At 41.3% G+C, this 26,121-nt stretch overlaps 1 protein-coding gene across 15 annotated transcripts in view; it reads right to left on the bottom strand.

Annotated features, from left to right (window-relative positions):
- Nucleotides 1–26,121, bottom strand: part of SLMAP (sarcolemma associated protein) — a 182,536-nt gene that overhangs the window by 2,194 nt on the left and 154,221 nt on the right. For 9 of the 15 annotated variants that reach the window (XM_030926761.1, XM_030926781.1, XM_030926727.1 and 6 more), the window contains 6 exons: nt 22,280–22,402; nt 21,034–21,108; nt 17,034–17,354; nt 15,816–15,933; nt 10,370–10,541; nt 4,208–4,342 (listed from right to left, as the gene is read on the bottom strand). In XM_030926761.1, the coding sequence (XP_030782621.1) occupies nt 4,208–4,342; nt 10,370–10,541; nt 15,816–15,933; nt 17,034–17,354; nt 21,034–21,108; nt 22,280–22,402 (944 nt within the window). Of the gene's footprint in view, nt 1–1,034; nt 1,125–4,207; nt 4,343–10,369; nt 10,542–15,815; nt 15,934–17,033; nt 17,355–21,033; nt 21,109–22,279; nt 22,403–26,121 lie in introns of all 15 variants that reach the window. The other 6 variants (XM_030926736.1, XM_030926753.1, XM_030926767.1 and 3 more) reach the window with 4 other exon arrangements.

Below are 26,121 nucleotides of genomic sequence, written 5' to 3'. Positions count from 1 at the left end.
ATATATTCCAATATAACTGATGTATATAGACACCTGTAGTATGTTTCTGCTCAAAATGTTTATTTATTGATAAGAACCAGACTCACATGTTGGGATATTTTATGCAAGGGGATAGTGGCTAAGGTGATAATGGTCTAGGCTTTGGTTCTCGAACTTGAAACCTCAGAAGACAAAATCAAAGAGGGTTCAAGATGGAGAAGTAACATTAGGGATCCTGCCTGTCTGACAATTCTGGTAAAGACTGTTCAGTATAATAAAGCCACATGATCACCTCATATGCTCTAATAACATGCATGCCAGTTAGAGATAAGCATGGATGGGCTGTTGCCTGCTAGCTTTGAGAGGGCTTTATAAGATCAACTTGCTTTGATTGAGACTTGTATTCTTACTTGTATTCCAGGAGTATTATTGAGAAAAACTGGTTTTTAAAGAAATATTCTGATGTTGCGGTCAGGGCTCAGAAAGAAACAGGATACATTTATATCCTTGCAAGTACACAATGGGGTTGAGATTGTGAGCCAATGGTTCATTATGTTAATCTCATTCTTTTTCATCTTCATAGGCATAGTATAAACAGGCAAAGGGTTGAAACAAAGAAAATCTACACTATGAAAAGGAATAGGATAAGGAGGAAGGGGAAGAAAGCTGGCTGAAATTTTCAAGGAGGCAAACTCTTCATTTCTCATTCAAATCTGATTAAACACATAATTGGAAAGAGGGTACTAATATTGCAGAAATTCATAGTGTACTCCAGTTTGCTAGAGATAAAGACTCAGTTAATGGAAGCATATTAACAACTGGTTAGGTTGGAATTAACTCATGGTTAGCATTACTACAAAGTAAACAAGACAAAAAGTTACAGGATTAGTTGACTGTTCAGTTCATTGGTATGACACAAATACATGGCATACTAAATGAAGGGTTTGCTTCAGGTAACAAAATACCTGTGTGTTCTTGCCATGCACTATATTACAAATATGGCACAAAAAGGTGACGGGGACAAACAGACAAGGACTCAACAATAGTGCTTGTACCTTTCTCTACCACAATGGACCGAAACACCAAAACAGGAAAGCCAGGAATAGGCCGATGAATACGGCTGGGACGGGTTGTAATATGGAAGGCTAAAGAAGGGAAGGCATATTAAAATCATTTTATGCTATGAAAATAATCAGATAAGAGGATTCAGACCCCAGTAGGGTGGGAGGTAGGGAAGAAAGAATGAAATAATAGAAGTATACCACTCAGGTTTTGCACAGATTGAAACATTTTAAAGACATCTAACACAATCTGATAGACTGTGGTGTGCAAGTTGGGAAACCATCAGTTTAAAAGGAACAGCTAGGCTCAATGCTTGTAATCCCAGCACTTTGGGAGGCTGAGGCAGGTGGATCACCTGAGGTCAGGAGTTTGAGACCAGCCTGGCCAACATGGTGAAACGCTGTCTCTACTAAAAATACAAGTTAGCCAGGCATGGTGGTGCATGCCTGTAATCCCAGCTACTTCAGAGGCTAAGGCAGGAGAATTGCTTGAACCAGGAGGCAGAGGTTGCAGTGAGCTGAGATAGCGCCACTGCACTCCAAACCAGGTGACAGAGTGAGACTCCATTAAAAAAAAAAAAAAACAACAGCTGAAGGCAATGGGCAATGTGGGTATACCTAACATTCTAACGAAATATAGCACATGAGGACAGAGCAAGTTGGGTGTAGTGGCTCATGCCTGTAATCCCAGCACTTTGGCAAGCTGAGGTGGGCAGATTGCTTAAGGCCAGGAGTTCGAGACCAGCCTGGGCCACATGGCAAAACCCTGTCCCTACAAAAAATACAAAAATTAGTTGAGCATGGTGGCACATGTCTGTAATTCCAGCTACTTGGGAAGCTGAGGTGGGAGGATTGCTTGAGCCGGGAAGGTCAAGGCTGCAATGAGGTGAGATCACGCCACTGCACTCCAGCCTGGGTGACAGAGCAAGACCCTGTCTCCAAAAAAAAAAAAAACCAAAAAAACAAAAAACAAACCGCTGACAAAACTTCACCATCAGCTGATGCTCTCTGCTTGACAGTACACTATTTTTGCTCAATACCTGAAATCCATTATTTGACAATGTACTCCCTTAGCAATGGTTAAAGTTTATTTTATGCCTCTAACAAAATCTTTTTTTTCAACCAAAGCTCTTTTGCTTATTAGATGACACAGCTTTCAAGCTTAAAAATAAATGCCCTGTGGGCCGGGCGCGGTGGCTCAAGCCTGTAATCCCAGCACTTTGGGAGGCCGAGACGGGCGGGAGGTCAGGAGATCGAGACCATCCTAGCTAACACAGTGAAACCCCGTCTCTACTAAAAAATACAAAAAACTAGCCGGGCGAGGTGGCGGGTGCCTGTAGTCCCAGCTACTCGGGAGGCTGAGGCAGGAGAATGGCGGGAACCTGGGAGGCGGAGCTTGCAGTGAGCTGAGATCCGGCCACTGCACTCCAGCCTGGGCCACAGAGCGAGACTTCGTCTCAAAAAAATAAAAAATAAAAAAAAATAAATGCCCTGTGACAATGTGTGCTTCCTAAATCAGGCAAGACATTTGACATGTAATAAAGGTTTGGTATATAAAGACAGGCAGATCACCTGAGGTCGGGAGTTCGAGACCAGCCTGACCAACATGGAGAAACCCCATCTCTACTAAAAATACAAAATTAGCCAGGTGTGGTAGCGCATGCTGTAATCCCAGCTACTTGCGAGGCTGAGGCAGGAGAATTGCTTGAACCCGGGAGGTGGAGGTTGCGGTGAGCTGAAATCATGCCATTGCACTCCAGCCTGGGCAGCAAGAGCGAAACTCCATCTCAAACAAAAAAAAAAAAAGAAAAAAGAAAAAAGAAAAAAAGGGAGCTGACTCTCAGGGCTTTCAATTACGTTACCAGAATTATAATAATTTTTAAAATGGGAAGAAAATTGCTACAATGAGTGTTATTACAGAGTAATATTTTAGTACCATAAGTGCAATATCACTAAAAAAGAAAATTCACCCCTAAGGTGAATTGTAGCTATAAATAATAATAGCAAAGTTACTTTTGAAAAGGTTCTAAATAGTACGGGGGGGATCTATTCTGATTATGCTAGATGTCTTCATGGGTTATTGAGCAGTAGACTGAAATTCCAAAATCCCAGGGATATGAATTAACACAAAAGAAAGAAGTAATCAAACCACTGTGATCTGATTTTAGAAGAGTTATGCAATCTACATTTTGAAAAGTAACTGCAAACTATTTTTCCTTAGCATAAAGCCTCCACACCCAGTTCATCAACTTCTAAAAGGCTTCTACCTAAGCAGCAAGCCTTTATTATCTACAAACTAAGACTTTCTTTAGCAAAGGACAGTTGGACGCAACTCATGAGCATTCTGTGTGCAAATGAGTAACAGGATGGCCATGCAACATCACTCTTTTGTACTTGTGCTGCAAGGTAAGCAGAGTGGCTTCCTCCATGGGAAGTATGTGGCTCACGCACACTGCAGTGTCCAAGCCATGACAGTGGTTTTAAATAAGTCAGAGCACAACCAACCACACTAAACGTCTATCAGGGCCCACAAAAGGTAACGATCACCAAAACGTACAACACAACATTTATTTAGTATAATATCTTTTTAAAGACCATCTGTCTTTCTAGCAAATGAAAAACAAAATATTAAACTCAATTTATACCAAAATGTTCATCTCTCTCCCTCTCTCACGGGACTACAGAAACTCACCAAATATTTTCTAATATTTACATAATGACAAAGAGACATTAAGCTTTTTAGAAATTATGCCTCAGTGAGAACATTATTGGTATAAGAACAACATGTACTATTCTCTCTTAAATGGATCCCTGGTGGTACAGTGCTTCATTTCCCAGCAGGGGAGAAACAAGAGCCAGATGATAGCTTAGTGACAGAGCTTCAGACTCATCTGGGAAAAGCTGACAGTTCTTAGGCAAGCTACTTTATTGCAAACAAGGCTCTTCCTCCAGGCAGTCCCGACGCTCTTCTAGGGGTATAGGTTAAAGGTACAAATTCTTACTTAAAAATCTGACAGCACAGTGATTCTATCATGGAATTTCATCATGAAAAGCTTATTTCATTTGTACCATTTGCTTCACAAATCAGTGATAAAGTCCTCTGAAAATCAATTTCAATCTCTCATGTGCCTCTCAATCAAAGCTAAGCCAAGTTTGCAAAGACTTACATTATTTCCTTTCTCTCGGAGCAGCTTCAGGTTGTTTTTACACTGTTTGAGCTCATCTGTGATTGACTGCTTTTCCTGCTCAGTCATTTCAAACTTCAACTTCAGTTCTGAGAGTACAGTCTGTGTCTTTTCATACTAAAGGCAAAGAAAAAAAAAGTGTGCAGATTCAACTTAAAATGGGTATGAAGTTATGGTTCTAGTCAGGCTTATATGCCACACCCTATTTAGTCACCTGGAACACCAAAGTCAAGTCTTTTTGTTTAAGGAGGAATAACTTGCACTCAAGAAGTCTTTTGGCTGAGCGTGGTGGCTCAGGCCTGTAATCCCAGCACTCTGGCAGGCCAAAGTGGGCGGACCACGAGGTTAGGAGTTTGAGATCAGCCTGACCAACATGGAGAAATCCCATCTCTACTAAAAACACAAAAATTAGCTGGGTGTGGTGGCGCATGCCTGTAATCCCAGCTACTCCTCAGGAGGCTGAGACAGGAGAATCGCTTGAACCTGGGAGGCAGAGGTTGCAGTGAGCCAAGACAGTGCCACTGTGCACTGCAGCCTGGGTGACAGAGGAAGACTCCATCTCAAAAAAAAAAGAAGTCTTTAATGTTGACTTTATTCTATGTAAGAATTTTCTGGCCCTGGAGTTAAAAAAAATTAAGAGTAATCACCATTTTGTCATCTGTTTTTAATATAAAGGATCACTTTTCCCACCAAATGAGTTATAGGAGAAAAGGAAAATTTCAAACTGAGCAAAAGAAAAGTAGGTGAAGAAAAATTCCATAGCCAATGTTAGGAAGCCTGAGTTTATATCCTGGTAAGGAGTGTCAGCCAAACTATTTCAGTCTTGAAGTAAAAAGTATTAATTCCCAATAGGTTTCCCTTTACCCAGAATTACTGGGTATTAAAGTGTTCTGGATAAGTGAATTTTCTAGGCAGATGAAGCAAAGAAATGTATCTGAAGTACCCACCACTATGATTGGGAAATTTCTATTTCTCCACTTAAAACAGGCATCGGCTGGGCATGGTTGCTCACATCTGTAATCCCAGCACTTTGGGAGGCCAAGGTGGGCGGATCACTTGAGGTCAGGAGTTCAAGACCAGCCTGGCCAACGTGGCGAAACCCCATCTCTACTAAAAATACAAAATTAGCCAGGCATGGTGGCACATGCCTGTGATCCCAGCTACTTGGGAGGCTGAGGCTGGAGAATCGCTTGAACCCGGGAGGTGGAGGTTGCAGTGAGCTGATATTGCACCACTGCACTCTAGCCTGGGCAATAAGAGCAAAACTCCATCATCTCAAAAAACAAAACAAAAAAAACTTAGGTTATCAACTAAAAGTCATTTTTAAAAATCCGTTTCTGGTAGAAATTTTATTTTTATTTCATGTATTTATTTTTTGAGACGGAGTCTAGCTCTGTCACCTAGGCTGGAGTGGAGCGGTGCGATCTCAGCTCACTGAAACCACCGCCTCCCAGGTTGAAGTAATTCTCCTGCCTTAGCCTCCTGAGTAGCTGGGATTACGGGCACCTGCCACCACGTCTGGCTATGTTTTGTACTTTTAGTAGAAATGGAGTTTCACCATGTTGGCCAGGCTGGTCTTGAACTCCTGGCCTAGGGTGATCCGCCTGCTTTGGTCTCCCAAAGTGCTGGGATGACAGGCATGAGCCACCATGCCCCGCCTGTTTCTGGTAGAAGTTTTTAAATAGCAAAACTTGCCATTTTCTGCTCCGGAAAACAATTCACTGTATATACTTTGACTTTCATATAGAGTCACATCCTTTTAAAGACCATCTGCCTTTTAAAGGTGAGACCAATATGAAACACGGTATGGCTTACCCCTACTTTAAATGGTGCCTGGAGGCTGAAATTCTAGACTGGTTCCACTTCTAGATACTGCATCTTACACGCAAGCTGGGCTCACAGTCAAAGAGCAGAGATTGTTCTGCTACTGGCTGTGCCTTTGTCTCCACTTCCACTAACCCACTCTGCCATCTCTCTCTTTTTTTTTAGATGGAGTCTCACTCTGTCACCCAGGCTGGAGTGCAGTGGCATGATCTTGGCTCACTGCAACCTCCGCCTCCTGGGTTCGAGGGATTCTTGTGCCTCAGCTCCTGGTACAGCTGGGCTTACAGGCATGCACCACTATGCCTGGCTAATTTTTTTGTATTTTTATTACAGATGGGGTTTCATCTTGTTGACCAGGCTGGTCTCGAATGCCTGACCACCTCAGCCTCCCAAAGTGCTGGGATTACAGGCGTGAACCACCGCACCTGGCCCTGTTCTGCCATCTTTGAAGGTTTTAGAAGGAAGATAGACAAGGATTGAATATAAAATAGATATACCATGGGTAAGGTATACCAGAAAGGTTCCTCCTTGTCCCTAAAGGTAGTTTATGAGAGTAGAAATTTTCCAGTTCCTCTCTACCTATATCCCAGAAATTCTTCAATAAAGGAAACCTTTTTTTTTTTTTTTTTTTTTTTTTTGAGACGGAGTTGAGACGGAGTCTCGCTCTGCCGCCCAGGCTGGAGTGCAGTGGCCGGATCTCGGCTCACTGCAAGCTCCACCTCCTGGGTTTACACCATTCTCCTGCCTCAGCCTCCCGAGTAGCTGGGACTACACGCGCCCGCCACCTCGCCCAGCTAGTTTTTTGTATTTTTTAGTAGAGACGGGGTTTCACCGTGTTAGCCAGGATGGTCTCGATCTCCTGACCTCGTGATCCACCCGTCTCGGCCTCCCAAAGTGCTGGGATGACAGGCTTGAGCCACCGCGCCCGGCCTAAAGGAAACCTTTATATGCTTCTGAAAAATGTAAATACTTTGGAATTACTAATTAGGAGCCCATCATCATACTCAACAAAGATAAATATAAAGAAGGAATGTAAATGTATAAAAACATTAGACAGGAGAGATGGGGCTTAGGGTCAACACAGAGGTCACCAGAAAAAGAGAAGAAAGATACGGGTACAGAGAGGGAGGTAAAATACGAAAGACACTCCCTGTTACCTAACAACATTCCCACAACAAGCCTGGATAGTATGCCAGAGAATGAACTAAAGAAGTACAATTCACAGGCTTTATGACAGCTTTCTTCAGTTGATGTGAAGATCTGTGGACTTCCTTCCAGAAGGCAGAAGATTACTGGCATATTGCCAAGGCAAAGTCACTGTACCTACACTAGTTTCTGCAAATTGGAACATAATAAATTCTCAATAACCCATGATCTGATTCTTAACAGGGACTAATAAAGAATAAGTAAAGAGTGCTTTGTTGACAAGTTTTCTCTTATTTTCCTTTTCCACCATTCTTTTTTTTTTTTTTTTTTTTTTTTTTGAGATGGAGTCTCGCTCTGTCACCCAGGCTGGAGTGCTGTGGCCGGATCTCAGCTCACTGCAAGCTCCGCCTCCCAGGTTCAGGCCATTCTCCTGCCTCAGCCTCCCGAGTAGCTGGGACTACAGGCACCGCACGTCGCCCGGCTAGTTTTTTGTAGTTTTTAGTAGAGACGGGGTTTCACCGTGTTAGCCAGGATGGTCTCGATCTCCTGACCTCGTGATCCACCCGTCTTGGCCTCCCAAAGTGCTGGGATTACAGGCTTGAGCCACCGCGCCTGGCCCCTTTTCCACCATTCTTACATCCAGTCTGCCCTGTGTACCAAAGCACTTATTTCTCCATTCCGGGAGTTGTGAAGCAGAACCACAGGAAGGCAGCTCAACCAGGGGGATCCTGTTGTTCACCTCCAGCGTGTGAAGGGGTGGCAAGGACTCTGGCCCCACGGCAAGAAGGTAAAGCCAAATAACTCTCTTGAGTCAGTCTTTACAGGGTAGACTATGTGCTCAATGTTTTATGAAATATATATATTTTTTTGAGACAGAGTTTTGCTCTTGTTGCCTAGGCTGGAGTGCAATGGCGTGATCTCGGCTCACCGCAACCTCTGCCTCCTGGATTCAAAGCGATTCTCCTGTCTCAGCCTCCTGAGTAGCTGGGATTACAGACGCATGCCATCAAGCCCGGCTAATTTTTGTACTTTTAGTATAGACGGGGTTTCATCATATTGGTCAGGCTGGTCTTGAACTCCTGACCTCAGGTGAGCTGCCCGCCTCGGCCTCCCAAAATGCTGGGATTACAGGCATGAGCCATGGCGCCCAGACAAGATTTACTTTTTGCATGTACTTTTTCCTTGTTAAATATTCATATAAAAGCTGCCACATATATAAATTTTAATTTGTACAACAAAAGTCACCTACTGCAGCCTTGCTTGGCTATCATTTTTGCTCCATCTTGCTTTCTAACTCTGAGGTGACAAATGAGCTTGGTCCTGATTAAGAGGGAAATATCACACAATATTACCAACACCTTTGGTTCTTCTTCATAAAAAGAATCATATCTGGGCTTGCTTAGCTTGTAATATTTTAGTCTGTTACAGTGCTGAAAATACATAATTAGATACTGTGCATATTAAGCATGATTCTATGAGAGAAAGGAGAACAAAGGGGGAAATGTTGAAGGGAAATATATGTGCATTAATAAAAGGCAATAATTCATTTGCAGTGGATTACACAGAGATAAGAACCACATTAAAGAACATTTTAGTTATAGTACACAGCTATAACTAAACTATAGTATATAGTATCCAACATATTAACATCTGGACAAACAGAAAGAGAGCAATTTCACATTACAAAGGAGTGTGATGACTACACATCATTTCACAATGGAAAACAGTGAACAAGAAAATAGAAAAGAAACATACTGACGAGATCAGACATATTTTTAAATGTGCTGCATTTAATGCAATCCAAGACTATCAACAATCTAGATGCTGTGACAACATGCCACTGCCATTTGTGGAAACAGTTAAAGCATTTTGCACCGATTACTCAGTGACCAAAAACAGGCAAACAAATAATGCAACAAAATGGCTAATGCATTCATAGTAACATACAACAGAATAATCTTTCAATCACAGCATTCTTCCCAAAGTTTGAAAGAACTATGGCATATGGACTGGAAGGACACAAAGTGCTTACAGTATTAAATACTAAGATATTTACTTTGGACAAAATTTGTGTTCCAACCAAATAAAATGAGATTTCTTCTAAAACACATATCTTTAGTAAGGTAAAAACGAACACATTACAAAATCAATATGTCCACAAGAAAATAAAAAATGTTACAGTATTTCTTTTCATTAGGAACAAACATGAAGACAGAAGAACAATCATTGCCAAATTCAGGACACTACAAGGAAAGAAAAGTGCAAAGAAAAACTGCATTGATTAAGCAGATCTTCTAGAAACAACTTTGGGAAAGTTCATTATTAAAGACAAAGAGTTGTCTTCAACTTCCTTCTAATTCATAAAGAATCCTTTTAAGAAAGTCTACATCTGGGGTGGTCCCTGATCTGCAGATCAAGTTGTATCAGGCTTCTCCATTCCCCGAGCTGGCCAGGAGTAAATGCAGGGAGTGGTATGAGGCCAGCAGGACTGAAGGCAGCTCCTATGCCCTGCTGTCAACTTCAAGGCTTTGGGAAGTGAAATGCACCTCTCTTGCTCAGGAAGAAATTGGGTAGGGTTTCTGTTCCAAAGTTAACTGTTATGACCTCAACGCAAGTTTTTAAAAAGCCACTCAATTCAAGGTTTTAAGCAGAATGACATGAAAAGTGAGCATGCACATTTATGAATAAGGTGAAAAGGGGGTGGGAGAAGAAAGTAAAAGGCCACAGAACATGTGTTTGGCTGGCTGCCTGGCTATGAGGTGAATTTTAAGTAACTTTTCAGGCCATATTTACCTGAGGGGTTCAGATAACATTAGAGTATGGCCTCAGTTTGCTTTCCAAAAGTATGCTAAGTTACATACGATACTCTCTTTGAAAGTTAAACAATAGATCAAGAGACCTGGGACAAAGGGTTTCTCATATAATTAACTGGTAGAGAAAAATTAAAATGTACTTTTGTATATTGTATTTTTGAGACCAACCCTACTGAAGAATTCTCTATATATGGACCATGACACACAGCTAGAAATCACCAAGCAGAGAGGTTCCAAGTATCAATTTTGTGACAGGTAATGTGACTTCTGCTTCCCTTTAATTCTAACTAGCATGGATATCTGATTTGCTTTTGGCTTTAAGTCCAACCATAATTGGGCTCATAATGTCTTTTCGCTTTACCTCTTTCTGTACATCCTTTGCTTGGTTTTCAGCCTTACTGAGAAGAGTTTTTAAGTCAGCTGAATCCCGAAGATGCTGTTCTTTCAAGGATCCGACTTGATTCTCAAGTTCTTTCCTAGACATTTGAAGGATGCTGAGATCACTGGTAAGCTCTAAACTCTGCTTCTGAGAACTGCAATATAAATATTGACAGACAGTTATTCACAGGTAGAAACTGGACACAGAAGGAAGTCCAGTTTCTTACACATTTCACTAGAAGGGACAGAGTGGATTTCAGAGAAAAAAAGAAAAGTATAAAAAAGAATGAAACATTTTCATTCAATAAGCAAAAACCATCAAAACACTAAAAAATTATAAGCTTAAAAGTGTGTCCCGGCCAGGCGCGGTGGCTCAAGCCTGTAATCCCAGCACTTTGGGAGGCCGAGACAGGCGGATCACGAGGTCAGGAGATCGAGACCATCCTGGCTAACACGGTGAAACCCCGTCTCTACTAAAAATACAAAAACTAGCCGGGCGAAGTGGCGGGCGCCTGTAGTCCCAGCTACTCGGGAGGCTGAGGCAGGAGAATGGCGTAAACTCGGGAGGCGGAGCTTGCAGTGAGCTGAGATCTGGCCACTGCACTCCAGTCCGGGCGACAGAGCGAGACTCCGCCTCAAAAAAAAAAAAAAAAAAAAAAAGTGTGTCCCATCAAGTATACACAAAGGTTGAAATTTTTTTTTTTTTTTTTGAGACGGAGTCTCGCTCTGTCGCCCAGGCTGGAGTGCAGTGGCCAGATCTCAGCTCACTGCAAGCTCCGCCTCCCGAGTTTACGCCATTCTCCTGCCTCAGCCTCCCGAGTAGCTGGGACTACAGGCGCCCGCCACTTCGCCCGGCTAGTTTTTGTATTTTTAGTAGAGACGGGGTTTCACCGTGTTAGCCAGGATGGTCTCGATCTCCTGACCTCGTGATCCACCCGTCTCGGCCTCCCAAAGTGCTGGGATTACAGGCTTGAGCCACCGCGCCCGGCCAAGGTTGAAATTTTAAAAACAGAAATAGGAGGTAATTAACTGTATATTTTGTTGTATCAAATTGTATTAATTTCATCATAAAAAGATTCAGTATAGGTCTTCTACAGGAAAAGAACACACATATTTCAACAATTTCTTGTAAGTTTAAATACTTGACAAATAGAATGGGGGTCAGAAACTTAAAGCTTAGGAGTCACTGCTAATTCAAGTAACAATAAACCTGTTCAAATGAGAAGACACACCAAATTGAGAAAAGAGCATAAGACAAAGAAGTAGGAGGCTGAGTTCTACACCCCGAGCTCTGCCACTGTTTAGCTGGGGGATGTTAAGCTAGTCACTTAACTGGTACATTTCATTTTCAGAGTAAACACTTTCTGAGCTCTTAGACCTATACAAGATACCATGTAATATATACATAACTAACACAAGGAGAGTCTCAGTGCCCTTCACTGTCAAGTAACAGGATTGAATCATTAACTTCTGAGGCTATTCCCAAGGTTAATAAATTCTATGATTACCTTTTTGTTTTTTGAGACAGAGTTTCGCTCTTGTTGCCCAGGCTGGAGTGCAATGGCGTGATCTCAGCTCACTGCAACCTCCGCCTCCCGGGTTCAAGTGATTTTCCTGCCTTAGCCTCCCGAGTAGCTGGGATTACAGGCACGCGCCACCATGCCCGGCTAATTTTATATTTTTAGTAGTGACGAGGTTTCTCCATGTTGGTCAGGATGGTCTCAAACTCCTGACCTCAGGTGATCTGCCCGCCTCGGCTCCCAAAGTGCTGAGATTACAGGCGTTGAGCCACCACAGTCTCTATGATCACTTTTATAACTTGATGTTAAAAAAATCTGCTTTCAACATATGCGGAAAACAGCCTGATACGTGTGAACAGAAATTCTGTCTTCAATTCCTTCTTCCACAGCCCAGACAACAGAGAATAAAAGGCCTGCACAGTATAGCTGTGTTAGGGAATTTGGCTCCCATAAATAGCTAAAGGAGTATAAGGTTTTCAAGGTGACAGTTTTACATCTTTCAGAATGGATCATTCAAGAATCAGACTCACTACTGTAACTGAACTACTACAGAGTCTGAATCCCATTTTGATTGTACGCTTCACAGATTCTTTGGGGTGGGTCTGATGTTGTCAAGTCAATACAGCTAGGAATTAAATGGCACATAAGACCTTGTAAAGGAAGACTAGCTTCTAAATACTACTTAAATGCTGGGGAGGCTTATCAAGCAAATTTAGGGCATCAGAAAAGTTTAAGAAAAAGAATTAGGCTGGGTGCGGTGGCTCACACCTGTAATCCCAGCACTTTGGGAGGCCGAGACAGGCGGATCACGAGGTCAAGAGGTCGAGACCATCCTGGCTAACACGGTGAAACCCCATCTCTACTAAAAATACAAAAAAATTAGCCGGGCGTGGTGGTGGGCGGCTGTAGTCCCAGCTACTCCAGAGGCTGAAGCAGGAGAATGGCGTGAACCCGGGAGGTGGAGCTGGCAGTGAGCTGAGATCGCGCCACTGCCCTCTAACTTGGACCTGGACGACAGAGTGAGACTGCGTCTCAAAAAAAAAAAAAAAAAAAAGAATTAATCTGCCTTAAATACTTTATGTGAGTTTAGGTAGATGATCTGACCAATGACTTATAGGGCCCTTTCTGGGGCCTAATGTTTTTAAACCATATGCTTCTACTCACTAGTAGTTTGTAGGCTTGCTTCTCAACACTTAAAATTTGAAAAAATTGAAAACAGTATTTAAGAGTCTGCCAGATTCCAATTAATCACATCTTAAAAATAAGGGATCTAGCCTGAATCTTTAAAATATCAATAATTTTGGCCGAGGGCAGTGGCTCACGCCTGTAATTCCAGCACTTTGGGAGGCCAAGGTCAGGAGTTTGAGACCAGCCTGACCAACATGGTGAAACTCCCTCTCTACCAGAAATACAAAAATTAGCCAGGCATGGTGGCACACACCTATAATCCCAGCTACTCAGGAGGCTGAGGCAGGAGAATTGCTTGAACCCAGGAGGCGGAGGCTGCAGTGAGCCGAGATTGTGTCACTGCACTCCAGCCTGGGCAAGAGGGTAAGACTCTGTCTCAAAAAAAAAAAAAAAATCAATAATTTCAAAACAACAAGATAAGCAACAGTGGCAATCAAACAATGGTATTTCTTGCTTGATAGATTATTAAACTAAATGGATTTATTAGGATCTTAATGTATTCTAAATGTAAAGAACTTGGGTATCTGTATCATAATCTTATACACACTTTATACCAAACAATTTGTTCAAATGTGCTGTTATACAGATAATTCATTCCTCAATTTCTTTTTTTTTTTTTTTAAGATAGAGTCTTGCTCTGTTGCCCAGGTTGGGGTGCTATGGTGTGATCACAGCTCACTACCTTTGACCTCCTAGGCTTAAGTGATCATCTTGCTTCAGCCGCCTGGGTAGCTGGGATCACAGGTGCGTGTCATTCCACCTAGCCTCCTTTATTTTATATATAGTCCAGGTGTGGTGGCTTACACCTGTAATCCCAGCAGTTTGGGAGGCCAAGGCGGGTAGATCATTTGAGGTCAGGAGCTCGAGACCAGGCTGGTCAACAGAGTGAAACTCTATCTCTACTAAAAATGCAAAAAAAAAGTTAGCCAGGCATGGTGGTGCATGCCTGTAATCCCAGCTACTTGGGAGGCTGAGGCAGGACAATTGCTTGAACCAGGGAGGCAGAGGTTGCAGTGAGCTGAGATCATGCCACTGCACTCCAGCCTGGGCAACTGAATGTGACTCTGCCTCAAAAAAAAAAAAAAAAAAATTTATGAGCCGGGCACAGTGGCTCATGCCTGTAATCCCAGCACTTTGGGAGGCCAAGGCGGGCAGATCACCTGAGGTCGGGAGTTTGAGACCAGTCTGACAACATGGAGAAACCCCATCTCTACTAAAAATACAAAATTAGGTGGACATGGTGGCACATGCCTGTAATCCAAGTTACTCAGGAGGCTGAGGCAGGAGAATCACTTGACCCCAGCAGGTGGAGGTTGTGGTGAGCTGAGATCATGCCGCTGATCTCTAGCCTGGGCCAAAAGAGCAAAACTCCATCTCAAAATAAATAAATGACTTTATGTATATAGATATATATGAGATATGTATATATCTCATATATATTTCATATATGATATATATCATATACATATATTTATAGTTTTGACCTTTATTTTGTCCCATTCATATTTTGGAATTGCTTTTACAAAGTTTTTTACGTCTTATAAACAATGTAAAACATTTGTTTTTATTTTTATTTATGTTTTCTTGAGACAGGGACTGGCTCTGTTGCCCAGACTAGACTACAGAGGTGTGATCATGGCTTATTGCAGTCCCCACCTCCTGGGCTCAAGTGATCCTCCCACCTCAGCCTCCTGAGTAGCTGAGACTACAGGCACTTGCCACCAGGCCAGGTTAACTTGTTGTATTTTTTTGAAGAGATGGAGTTTCATAATGTTGTCCACACCGGCTGGAATAAACCCATTTTAAACTTAAATATGGTAAATTGTGGTGGTAAAATAGGACTTCACTAAATCTGCTGGAATAAATCTAATGCATTCACTGATTTGCTTGTCAAGTATTAGATACTAGAAAGATTTAACTGGTTTCAGAGAATTAATGGTCTTATATTTTATTACCCTTCATATAACCCTATTTGAAATTCAGAAGATTATATCTTTCAGTAGCACAAATTCCTTTTTTATTTTTTTGGTTTGTTTGATATAGGGTTTGGTTCTGTCACCCAGGTTGGAGTGCAGTGGCATGATCGTGGCTCATTGCAACCTTGACCTCCTGGGCCCAAGCAATCCTCCTACCTTAGCCTTCCAAGTAGCCGGGACTATAAGCACGCACCACTATGCCCGGGACATTTTTGTATTTTTTTGTAGAGACAGGGTTTTGCCACATTGTCCAGGCTGATCTTGAATTCTCAGGCTCAAGTGATCCTCCTACCTCAGCCTCCCAAAATGTTGGCATTACAGGCGTGAACCATCGCACCCAGCCTTACAAATTCTTCATTACAGTCACTTCCTGATCACCCTTACTAAAAGAAGAGATCATTGGTGTGAAAGAAAAGCAATTGATATTTGAAATTTATTAGTTTACAGGGCAAGTTCAACTACGAATTATAGACCATTGTTGTTTGTTCAGGGTTTCTTTGGGACATTTAATGAATCTATATTCCGTGAGTACAAGGAAAGGACATGCAGGATAATGGTGGTGGCAGGAAAAAAAAAAAAAGCTGAAGTATTTATTCAGTATGGTTAACCTGCCAAATAACCAAACAGAGATGGGTCGAACATTTGCTCCTGCAAAGTATTTAAGTAATAAAATTAAATTTAATTTAGATGAAAATTTAAGATAAAGAAATATTTCATATCTGAAAAACAGAGAGTTCTTGCATACTTGTGCAATTCTTTTTCTTGCCGTTGCAGTTCTGATGATAGCAAAACATTTTCCCTTTTTAGAGAATGGCATTCGGTTTCCAATGCATTCCATTCCTTTCTCAACTTCTCTAGTTCACCTAAAATAGTCCCAAAACATATTTGTTAATACAGAAATATAACTTCCATAATATTTCAAAGGACAAAGGAAAAGATTTCAGAGAAGAACATACTTTTTGCCCCCTTAAAAGCATGTAGATTTTACATGGTTAATTATTTGATTCCTGTTGCTTTGCATGTATACCTCAAGGACAGCTATCAGCTCGTACTTGAACAACAGTATTTTTTTCCACTTAACTTTTATAAGACAAGCAATTTTTAACAATTTTATTTTATTTTATTTTATTTTTTTTTTGAGACGGAGTCTCGCTCTGTTGCCCAGGCTGGAGTGCAGTGGCCGGATCTCAGCTCACTGCAAGCTCCGCCTCCTGGGTTCACGCCATTCTCCTGCCTCAGCCTCCCGAGTAGCTGGGACTACAGGCGCCCGCCACCTCGTCCAACTAGTTTTTTGTATTTTTTAGTAGAGACGGGGTTTCATCATGTTAGCCAGGATGGTCTCCATCTCCTGACCTCGTGATCCGCCCGTCTCGGCCTCCCAAAGTGCTGGGATTACAGGCTAGAGCCACCGCGCCCGGCCTAAATTTATTTTTTTATGGTTTTATATTTTATTTTAAAATTGTTGGCCGGGCGCGGTGGCTCAAGCCTGTAATCCCAGCACTTTGGGAGGCCGAGACGGGCGGATCACGAGGTCAGGAGATCGAGACCGTCCTGGCTAACATGATGAAACCCCGTCTCTACTAAAAAATACAAAAAACTAGCTGGGCGAGGTGGCGGGCGCCTGTAGTCCCAGCTACTCGGGAGGCTGAGGCAGGAGAATGGCGTGAACCCAGGAGGCGGAGCTTGCAGTGAGCTGAGATCCGGCCACTGCACTCCAGCCTGGGCGACAGAGGGAGACTCCGTCTCAAAAAAAAATAAAAATATAAATAAATAAATAAATAAATAAATAAATAAGTAAACTTGCAGACCTGAAAATACATTTTTAGCTCCGATTTAAAAATACTGGTTTATACAACTGATAGCTAACAAAGAAAAAAAAAAAAACATGCATTTTTTTTTTAAACAAGTTATAAAGTTATCATTGTCAAAAGTTAAGAGCTTTATGTAAAATACATTTACTCACCTTGCAACCTTGTTGCTTCCTCTCTCTGCTGGTCCTCACACTGTTGACATCTAAGCTGAAAACTGTTTTGCAGACTTGTGATTTCTTTCTCATATTCAGACGCTGCTTTCCGCCACCGCTCAAGCTCAGCTCTCACCTTCTTAAGCTCTTGTTGTAAAGAAGCAATGTCAGTGTCCCGCTCAGAGGCAGCCTTTTCTGCTGCTTGATGAAGGAGCAAAATTTCATCTCGGGCACTAAGCAATTCATCTCTAGTACTTGTGATTTCACTGTCCTTCTCCTCCCGGAGATTCTCAATATCGATGTGTAACCTCTGCAACTGGGCTGCAAAAGTATATCCATCATTTTCTTGGCCCATTAGAATTAGGAATAAAAGAATAATCCATACAGGATTGTAGCTAATGCATAGCCTGGGTTATCAGAGCTGTTGCTTTTGATTAAAGTGTATAAACAATCCATGTTTGATGCAGAAAGTGTCAAAATACAGATAGCAAAGAGGAAAAAAAACCAAAGTGATCTTTATCTCCCCAACACACAGAAAATTACTTCTGACATTCCTTCTAGATTTTTTCCTATGCATTTATACACATATATAAACAAACATTAAACAGGGAGTGATCACAATATATACAGTGTTCCCTATCCTTCTGTTGATGAAACTCTTTCAACACAAAATAGTTATAGTATATATAACTTATTTGCCCAACCCTTTATTTTTGACATTTTAGGTTGTTCAGTGTTTTTAAACACTATATACTTTTTTTTTTTTTAGGGTGAATCCTATATGTAGAATAGATTGGTCAAATGGTAAGCAACAAACAGTTGATGCTCTTGATTCATTTTTCTGTTCAAATGTCAATTCTTCAAAGAGGCCTTTTCTGACGACTCATCTGAAAAACAGCTCACTGTCATTCTCTGGCTCTTTACTCTGATTTATTTTCCTTTGAAGTCCTTATTGGACATCATATTATCTATTAATTTGCTTATTGTTTAACTTTTCTACTGAACTGTACACCTCATGTGTGTAGGGCATTTGTTTTGCTCACAGCTGTCAGGTATTGGGGATACCCCAATACCTGACATAGTAAACAATCAAGAATTATTGGTTGAATTAATGAGTTAATAAAATTAATACTGTCTCACTGAAGGGTTATATATATTTTTAAAATACTTGGTTTTGTGCTCATGACCCAAACTGGAAACCATTTGTATAAAATCAAACTTGGTGCAGAACAAGAAAATTAATCTTGGTTACCATATTATAAGGAAATTATAGATTTAAAAAGTTCCAAAGGAAAATAATTAATCATAAGAGGATTTAGGGGTGGGAGAAAGGGAGGGTGCTACATAAGTAAACATTAAGATATTAGACTTATTAATATCTTATTAACATTAAGATATTAGATATTGGAATCTGAAAGGGCACAGTGGCCAGAGAAGATGATCATGATTTGTTGATACAGTCGTGAAATACACATGCTGGCACTAGGGGGCACTCAGTGATGACTAGGCAAGACAGGTTTAAAACAAAACGCAGCACTATGTCACAGAACCTTTAGGAAAAATTGCCCCTACACAGTCTAGGATGAAAATAGAGATTCATATCAGATTTATGTAAATTAATGAATAATGACATTAAACTACAATAGGAGTTTTAAGAGCTTTCAATTTAAACACATACATGACATACCCTAGAAATTCTAATTTGACCAAAATAAAATTCTAATTTTAAATAACTCAAAAGTTCCACTCAAAAAATAAGACCCCAAAGACTAGTTTTTCTCTGAAATATTTTTGGGCAAGTATCTTGGGACTCATACAATGACTCGCCCTTCTCTTCTGAATAGTGATTACTTGTCTATTTAATTTCTTCCCCACCTATCTCTCAAGCTAAAATTTTAAAACAACATTGGCTCCTTCTTTGACAAGAAAGCAAATTAATTTTACTTTAGGAATTTTATAATGGCACGGGAAAGGAAGACCTCTCCTGGGGTATCATACAATCTCCTCATAATATACTAGGAGCTCCAGCTTGAAGTAAACACTTGACAGGCAAGGTTTTTTCTGGAAATTTCTGTAATGACCTTGCAAGAGCCCAAAGAAACAGCAAAATGGTGATAAGAAGAACAGCCATTATCAAAGAAAATCAGTGCAGAGACTATTATCCTATTCCATGTGATATATAATTGTTCTTGAGGCCGGGCACGGTGGCCCATGCCTGTAATCTCAGCACTTTGGGAGGCCGAGGTGGGTGGATCACAAGGTTAGGAGTTTGAGACCAGCCTGGCCAATATGGTGAAACCCCATCTCTACTAAAAATACAAAAATTAGCTGGGTGTAGTGGCATGCACCTGTAGTCCCAGCTGCTTGGGAGTCAGGAGAATCACTTGAACCCAGGAGGTGGAGGTTGCAGTGAGCCGAGATCGCACCATTGCACTCCAGCCTGGGCAACAGAGCAAGACTACGTCTCAAAAAACAAAAATTTTCTTGCAATACAAGTGTGTTCTGAGCATCAGATGTCAATACATCTACACCAGCCATCAATATATACACATACCAGCTAGCTCAAAGTGCTGATGCACAGAGTAGCTCAAACAGATTTCCTATCCAAAGGCCCTCTGTAGGAACTCACAACATAACCCAGAAAGTGAGTCTTACCAACTGCAAATCTTCACCTCTGCTTTTTCCATTTTAAGTGTCTAATACGGGAGTACTGAACAATCTTCCCTTGAATTTTCTTAATAAATAAATAAATAGGGTTCAGGCGCAGTGGCTCACACCTGTCATCCCAGCACTTTGCGAGGCCGAGATGGGCAGATTACCTGAGGTTGGGAGTTTGAGACCAGCCTGACCAACATGGAGAAACTCCGTCTCTACTAAAAATACAAAATCAGCCAGGTGTAGTGGCGCATGTCTGTAACCCCAGGAGGCTGAGGCAGGAGAACTGCTTGAACCTGGGAGGCAGAGGTTGTGGTGAGCTGAGTTCGCGCCATTGCACTCCAGCCTAGGCAACAGGAGCGAAACTGTCTCATAAATAAATAAATAAATAAATAAATAAATAAATAAATAAAGCAAGCTCCACCAAGAGCCGTGTTGAAATGTGAGGTTCTAGAGAATCAAAGCCATGAAAAATGGGGACTCTTGGCCAGGCGCAGTGGCTCAAGCCTGTAATCCCAGCACTTTGGGAGGCTGAGATGGGCAGATCACGAGGTCAGGAGATCCAGACCATTCTGGCTAACACGGTGAAATCCCGTCTCTACTAAAAAATACAAAAAACTAGCCGGGAGGCCGGGCGCGGTGGCTCAAGCCTGTAATCCCAGCACTTTGGGAGGCCGAGACGGGCGGATCACGAGGTCAGGAGATCGAGACCATCCCGGCTAACACGGTGAAACCCCGTCTCTACTAAAAAACACAAAAAACTAGCCGGGCGAGGTGGCGGGCGCCTGTAGTCCCAGCTACTCGGGAGGCTGAGGCAGGAGAATGGCATAAACCCGGGATGCGGAGCTTGCAATGAGCTAAGATCCGGCCACTGCACTCCAGCCTGGGCGACAGAGCGAGACTCGGTCTCAAAAAAAAAAAAAAAAAAAAGAAAGAAAGAAAGAAAAATGGGGACTCTCTGCCTTCTTACTTCCTATTCCATTTTTTTTTTTTCCTGAGATAGAGTCTTGCTCTGTCGCCCAGGCTAGAGTGCAGTGGCGCAATCTCAGCTCACTGAAACCTCCACCCCAGGTTCAAGCGATTCTCCTGCCTCAGTCTCCCAAGTAGCTGGGATTACAGGCATGCACCACCATGCCCAGCTAATTTTTGTATTTTTAGTAGAGACAGGGGTTCACCATGTTGGCCATGCTGCTCTCCAATTCCTGACCTCAGGTGATCTACCCTCCTCGGCCTCCCAAATGCTGAGATTACAGGCATGAGCCACCGCGCCTGGCCTCCATTCCTTTTGAATCACTAAAAACACACACACAATAACAATCTCAAAGAGCTCTGGGGTCTTCCGTACCTTGAAGAACCTGTATTTGTTTAGTGGATTCCTCAACTTGATTTCGATAGGCTTTTCTTTCTTCTTCCAAAAGAGCTAAAAGTAAAGACACAGTATCTATTAATAGTTTTGTGAATTAATGAAAGCACCCAGAGTTTAGCAGCTGAAAATTTCTTTTAAAACTCTCTCCTAAAAGATTATTGAAAGAAACAAAAGTTAGGCAGTATTAGCAGTATTAGCAGTTAGTTTAAAGATTTCAGGAGCACAGAACTGTAATAAGTAATAAATCTATTCAACTGAGTAGTGGAGTTTTCTGGACCTGGTATCACCAAGACAATATGTGCTTTTCTTAACACGAGAAACAGTCTTGATAATTGTTAATCGGCATTTTGAACTTAATTTTTAAAAAAGACTTAAAATTCTCATATTTACTGTCAAGCACATAGTAAACACTAAACTAAATAATTGCTGTTAACTAAATATTTTTTCATTGTAATTTAATATATTAGCCTGGATCCTCCAAAAGGTTCAAGTTAAGTGAATATCAATTCTAATTTCTTTGAGAAGCAGAAAAAGAAAGAAGTAGTAACAAGAAGTTCCTAGTTCCCTCCAGGGATGTAAATCTTCCTACTGGGCAGGAAAGCTATCTTGGAGAACATGACGACTCCATAGGTCATTCCCTTTCTCATTTTAAGACTCTTTGAGATACTGTCTGCAACCAAGTAGTTACTGTGAATGGTACAGTAACTTTCGACAGGCTTTTCTTTCTTCTTCCAAAAGAGCTAAAAGTAAAGACACAGTATCTATTAATAGTTTTGTGAATTAATGAAAGCACCCAGAGCTCTTTAAGGAGCTAAAGTAAGCTCTAGGGAACTGCACAGACTCCACTGGCTTATGACCTACAGATAAGTGAGCTACTAGAAAAGAACGTGGCTAGGACATTAGCTAACATTAGGCGTAACGAAAATTTAGAAATTTGAGTTTTCCTTCTGTTGTACTTAATATGCAATTAACTATTAAGATCTTTCAGTTAGTGAAGATCTTACTTGATTTTCACATCAACAGTGTGAAGGTAGAGCAACTGTAACTTCCCTCATTTTACTGACCTGAAACACAAGTTTAGAGAGGTCAAGTAAATATACCAAGATCACATATCTCATAAAGTTGTGAATCTGGAACATGCGTCTGGACTCCAAGTTTGGGGCCATCCAATTATATCGTGCTGCCTCCACACATCCCTAAAGAACCAAAGTAATCTTGATCTCACCTTGAAGTTCAAAGCATTTTTGTTTACTTGTTCTAGCTAGCTCCTGGGCTTCGATCAATTCCTTTTGAAGATGCTGTATTTCTTGCTTTGCCTCAATTTCTGACTGTGCACCCTGCAAGTCATCTGACAAAAACATGTTTATTTTAAAAGCAAGAGTTAGTATCACACTATAATCTCTACAATAAAAGACTGGTAATCTCTTTCATGTTTGCACATGCATAAACAACATAGAACAACTGAGTTAAATAAAACTTGGAAGCAAATTATAGTAAGCATTTTAGTAATTGGGAAAAAATACAAATACAGTTATATATATTAGTAATAATGGTGATGGCACTATAAAACATATATTAACATAAATTATATATTCACAATTTTAGCATAAAAATAATGACAGTGATAGATTATAACTCATTGCTTATTAAGATTTGAAATTCAGTGAGATAAGCAAAATGCTATTCTTCTTCATCAATTTTGAAATTTCTTGATACCGGTCAGAAAAATTTCACTTGGAACTTAACTGGATACGGAAAACAACAAGAAACTTTTCTTCAAGAAACAGCTAAATTTTAGCACAATTACCCTAGTTGTGAAACACAAAATAAAAACTAGGCTGAAAGCTCTACTGAGCTTACTTTATCATCACCATTTCCCCAACACACACATATAACAATGTCTGGGCTGGGCGTGGTGTGGCTCACGCCTGTAATCCCAGCACTTTGGGAGGCCGAGGCGGGCAGATCACGAGGTCAGGAGATCAAGACCATCCTGGCTAATACAGTGAAACCCCATTTCTACTAAAAATACAAAAAATTAGCCTGGTGTGGTGGCAGGCGCCAGTAGTCCCAGCTACTTAGGAGGCTGAGGCAGGAGAATTGCTTGAACCCAGGAGGCGGAGGTTGCAGTGAGCTGGGATCATGCCACTGCACTCCAGCCTGGGCAACAGAGCAAGACTTCATCTCAAAAAAACAAAAACAAAAAAACCCCAACAATAACAACAAAAATCTGCTGAATATATTAAATGATGTAACCTAAGTGGTTTTACTGAAATAAATTAAATCCAGCATTCTATTTCAAATATGCCCCTTCCCCTAACCTCCCTCCTCTCCAATCACTCTGTTCCTTTTTAGTATTAAAATCTTCTGCTACTGAACACTGCCTGAAATAAATATATCATCAGGTAAGCTATATTCTTCTAGTGATATGTAAGTATCACCTTGGTTTATAAGTACCTCAGCATAACAACTTCAATCCATCAAAAAAGAGCTAAGAATAACTCTCACAATACAATTAAATAGGTTTTGGAAATTATATATATATATTCATATTCATAGATGATATCCTATTTTTCTCTCTAGAAAAATTGTATTCTGGCCTAGGAGCGGTTCATGCCTGTAATCCTAGCACTCTGGGGGGCTGAGGCAGGCAGACCACTTGAGGTCAGGAGTTTGAGACCAGCCTGGGCAACATGGCAAAACCCCGTCTCTAGGAAAAATACTAAAAATCAGCTGGGTGTGGTGGTGTGCGCCTGTAATCCCAGCTACTTAGGAGGCTGAGGCATGAGAATCACTTGAACCTGGGAGGCAGAGATAGCAGTGAGCCAAGATCGCGCCACTACACTCCAGCCTGGGCGACAGAGAGCGACTGTGTCTCCAAAAAAAAAAAAAAAGAAAGAAAAAAATTTGATTCTGGGTTCATCTACTCTAGTCAACCTATCAATTCTTCCTTCAAAAGGTCTTTTGGCCAGGGAAGGTGTGTGTACAGAGAGAGATTTTTCCAGTGGCAGAGACACTGTTGCATTAGCTACAAAACTTCTCTCACAGCTCTTTCGACACTATCCACTGGAGTCTGCAAAGGTCCTGGCCCCTGTTTCTGGATTTGTCATTATATAAGATAATGCTTTTTTTTTTTTTTTTTTTTTTAGGGAGTATTTAGGAGAGAAGCATCATGATGCCTGCACCTTACATTCAAGTGGTTTGACAAAAACATTGACATTAATTCCTTGAGTGGATATTTTCCTTGCTCTGTGATCAAGTTTTTCAACCTCAGTGCTACTGACATTTTGGGCTGAATAAACTCTTTGCTGTGGGACTACCCTATGAACTGTAGGATGTTTAGTAGTTTTCCTGGTCAGATATTGTCAAATGTCTCCTGGGAGGTAAAATGCCCCGTGTTGAGGACTATTGCTATATGTTAATAATTTGATAATCAAAAAAAAAAAATTCATACACAGGTTTCTTTTCTATAAAAGCACTGGCTATTAATTCTGAAACAACTTTCTGTGTATTGTAAAAAGGCTCAAATAAATTCACTGTAGATAAATGCAGCCACTTTTCTCACTGTTGAAGAAGAGAATTACAGATATGAAAATAGGTAAGATAGAATTAATCCTCTGGGCCGGGCACAGTTGCTCACACCTGTAATCCCAGTGCTTTGGGAGGCCAAGGCAGGCAGATCTCTTGAAGTTAGGAGTTCGAAACCAGCCTAGGCAACACGGTAAAACCCTATATCTACTAAAAATATGAAAATTAACTGGGTTTGGTGATGCACACCTGTAGTCCCAGCTACTCGGGAGGCTGAGACAGGAGAATCGCTTGAACCCAGGAGGCTGAGGCTGCAGTGAGCCAAGATCATACCACTGCACTCCAGCCTGGGCGACAGAGTGAGACTCTATCAAAAAAAAAAAAAAAAGGATTAATCCTCTGGTGTAGGGTATGAACTCAAATAGATTTGGAGAAATATATAGAAATAAATATAGATGTGTGTACAACTGCATGCACACACAAAAACACACACACACTTCTTAAGTCTGTCCACTGAGTGAGCCTAGAAGCAATTATATACCAGTAGCCATGGGGACACCAAACATTTAGATCCTGCTTTCTCTTTTTTTGAGACAGGGTCTTGCTCTGTTGCCCCGGCTAGAGTGCAGTGGTGCCATCACAGCTCACTGAAGCCTCAACTTGACCTCCTGGGCTCAAGCTATCCCCCTTCCTCAGCCTCCCTGAGTAGCTGGGACCACAGGCACGTGCCACCATGCCCAGCAAAATTTTTAATTTTTTGTAGAGATGGGGTCTTGCTATGCTGCACCAGAGCTGAATAAATTCTTCACTGTGGGACTACCCTATGAATTGTAGGATGTTTAGTAGTTTTCCTGGTCTCTATTCACTAGATTCAGTACCCCTCTCCACCCTGCCCCACATCCCAGGTCACAACAACTAAAATGTCTCCAGATATTGCCAATGTCTCCTGGAAGATACACTCGAACTTCTGGGCTTAAAAGATCCTCGGCCTCCCAAAGTGCTAGGATTATAGGTATGAGCTACCATGCTGGGCCATGTCATAAAGAACATTACTGAGACAACTGTCAAAATGTGAACAGGTATTTGGATTCGAGAATAGTAATGTACCCATGCTAATTTCTTAATTTTGAGAATTGTATGGTGGTTACATAAGATAAATAAGAAATGCATACTGAGGTATTTAAGCATAAAGGCTATCATGTCTGCAACTGATTCTTTGTTTTGTTTCGAGATGGGGTCTGTTGTTGGCCAGGCTGGAGCGCAGTATCACAATGTCTGCTCACTGCAGGCTCTACCTCCTGGGCTCAAGCAATTCTCACACCACAGCCTCAAGAATGGCTCAGACTACAGGCATGCACTGTGCCTGGCTAAGATTTGTAGTTTTTTGGTAGAGTCAGGGTCTCACTATGTTGCCCAGGCTGGTCTTGAACACAGTGTTTGATCATAGAAGTGGAGACACTGACCAAAAATCTTTACAAATTAAGCTTAATAAACACAGACATAATAATCTGACTATATTCAAATTAATCGAATAGTTAG

Source organism: Rhinopithecus roxellana, chromosome 1, assembly GCF_007565055.1.
Source record: "Rhinopithecus roxellana isolate Shanxi Qingling chromosome 1, ASM756505v1, whole genome shotgun sequence".
Taxonomy (NCBI): domain Eukaryota; kingdom Metazoa; phylum Chordata; class Mammalia; order Primates; family Cercopithecidae; genus Rhinopithecus; species Rhinopithecus roxellana.
The sequence above is the reverse complement of the archived record's forward strand: the minus strand, read 5'-3'. Positions and strand labels throughout refer to the sequence as shown.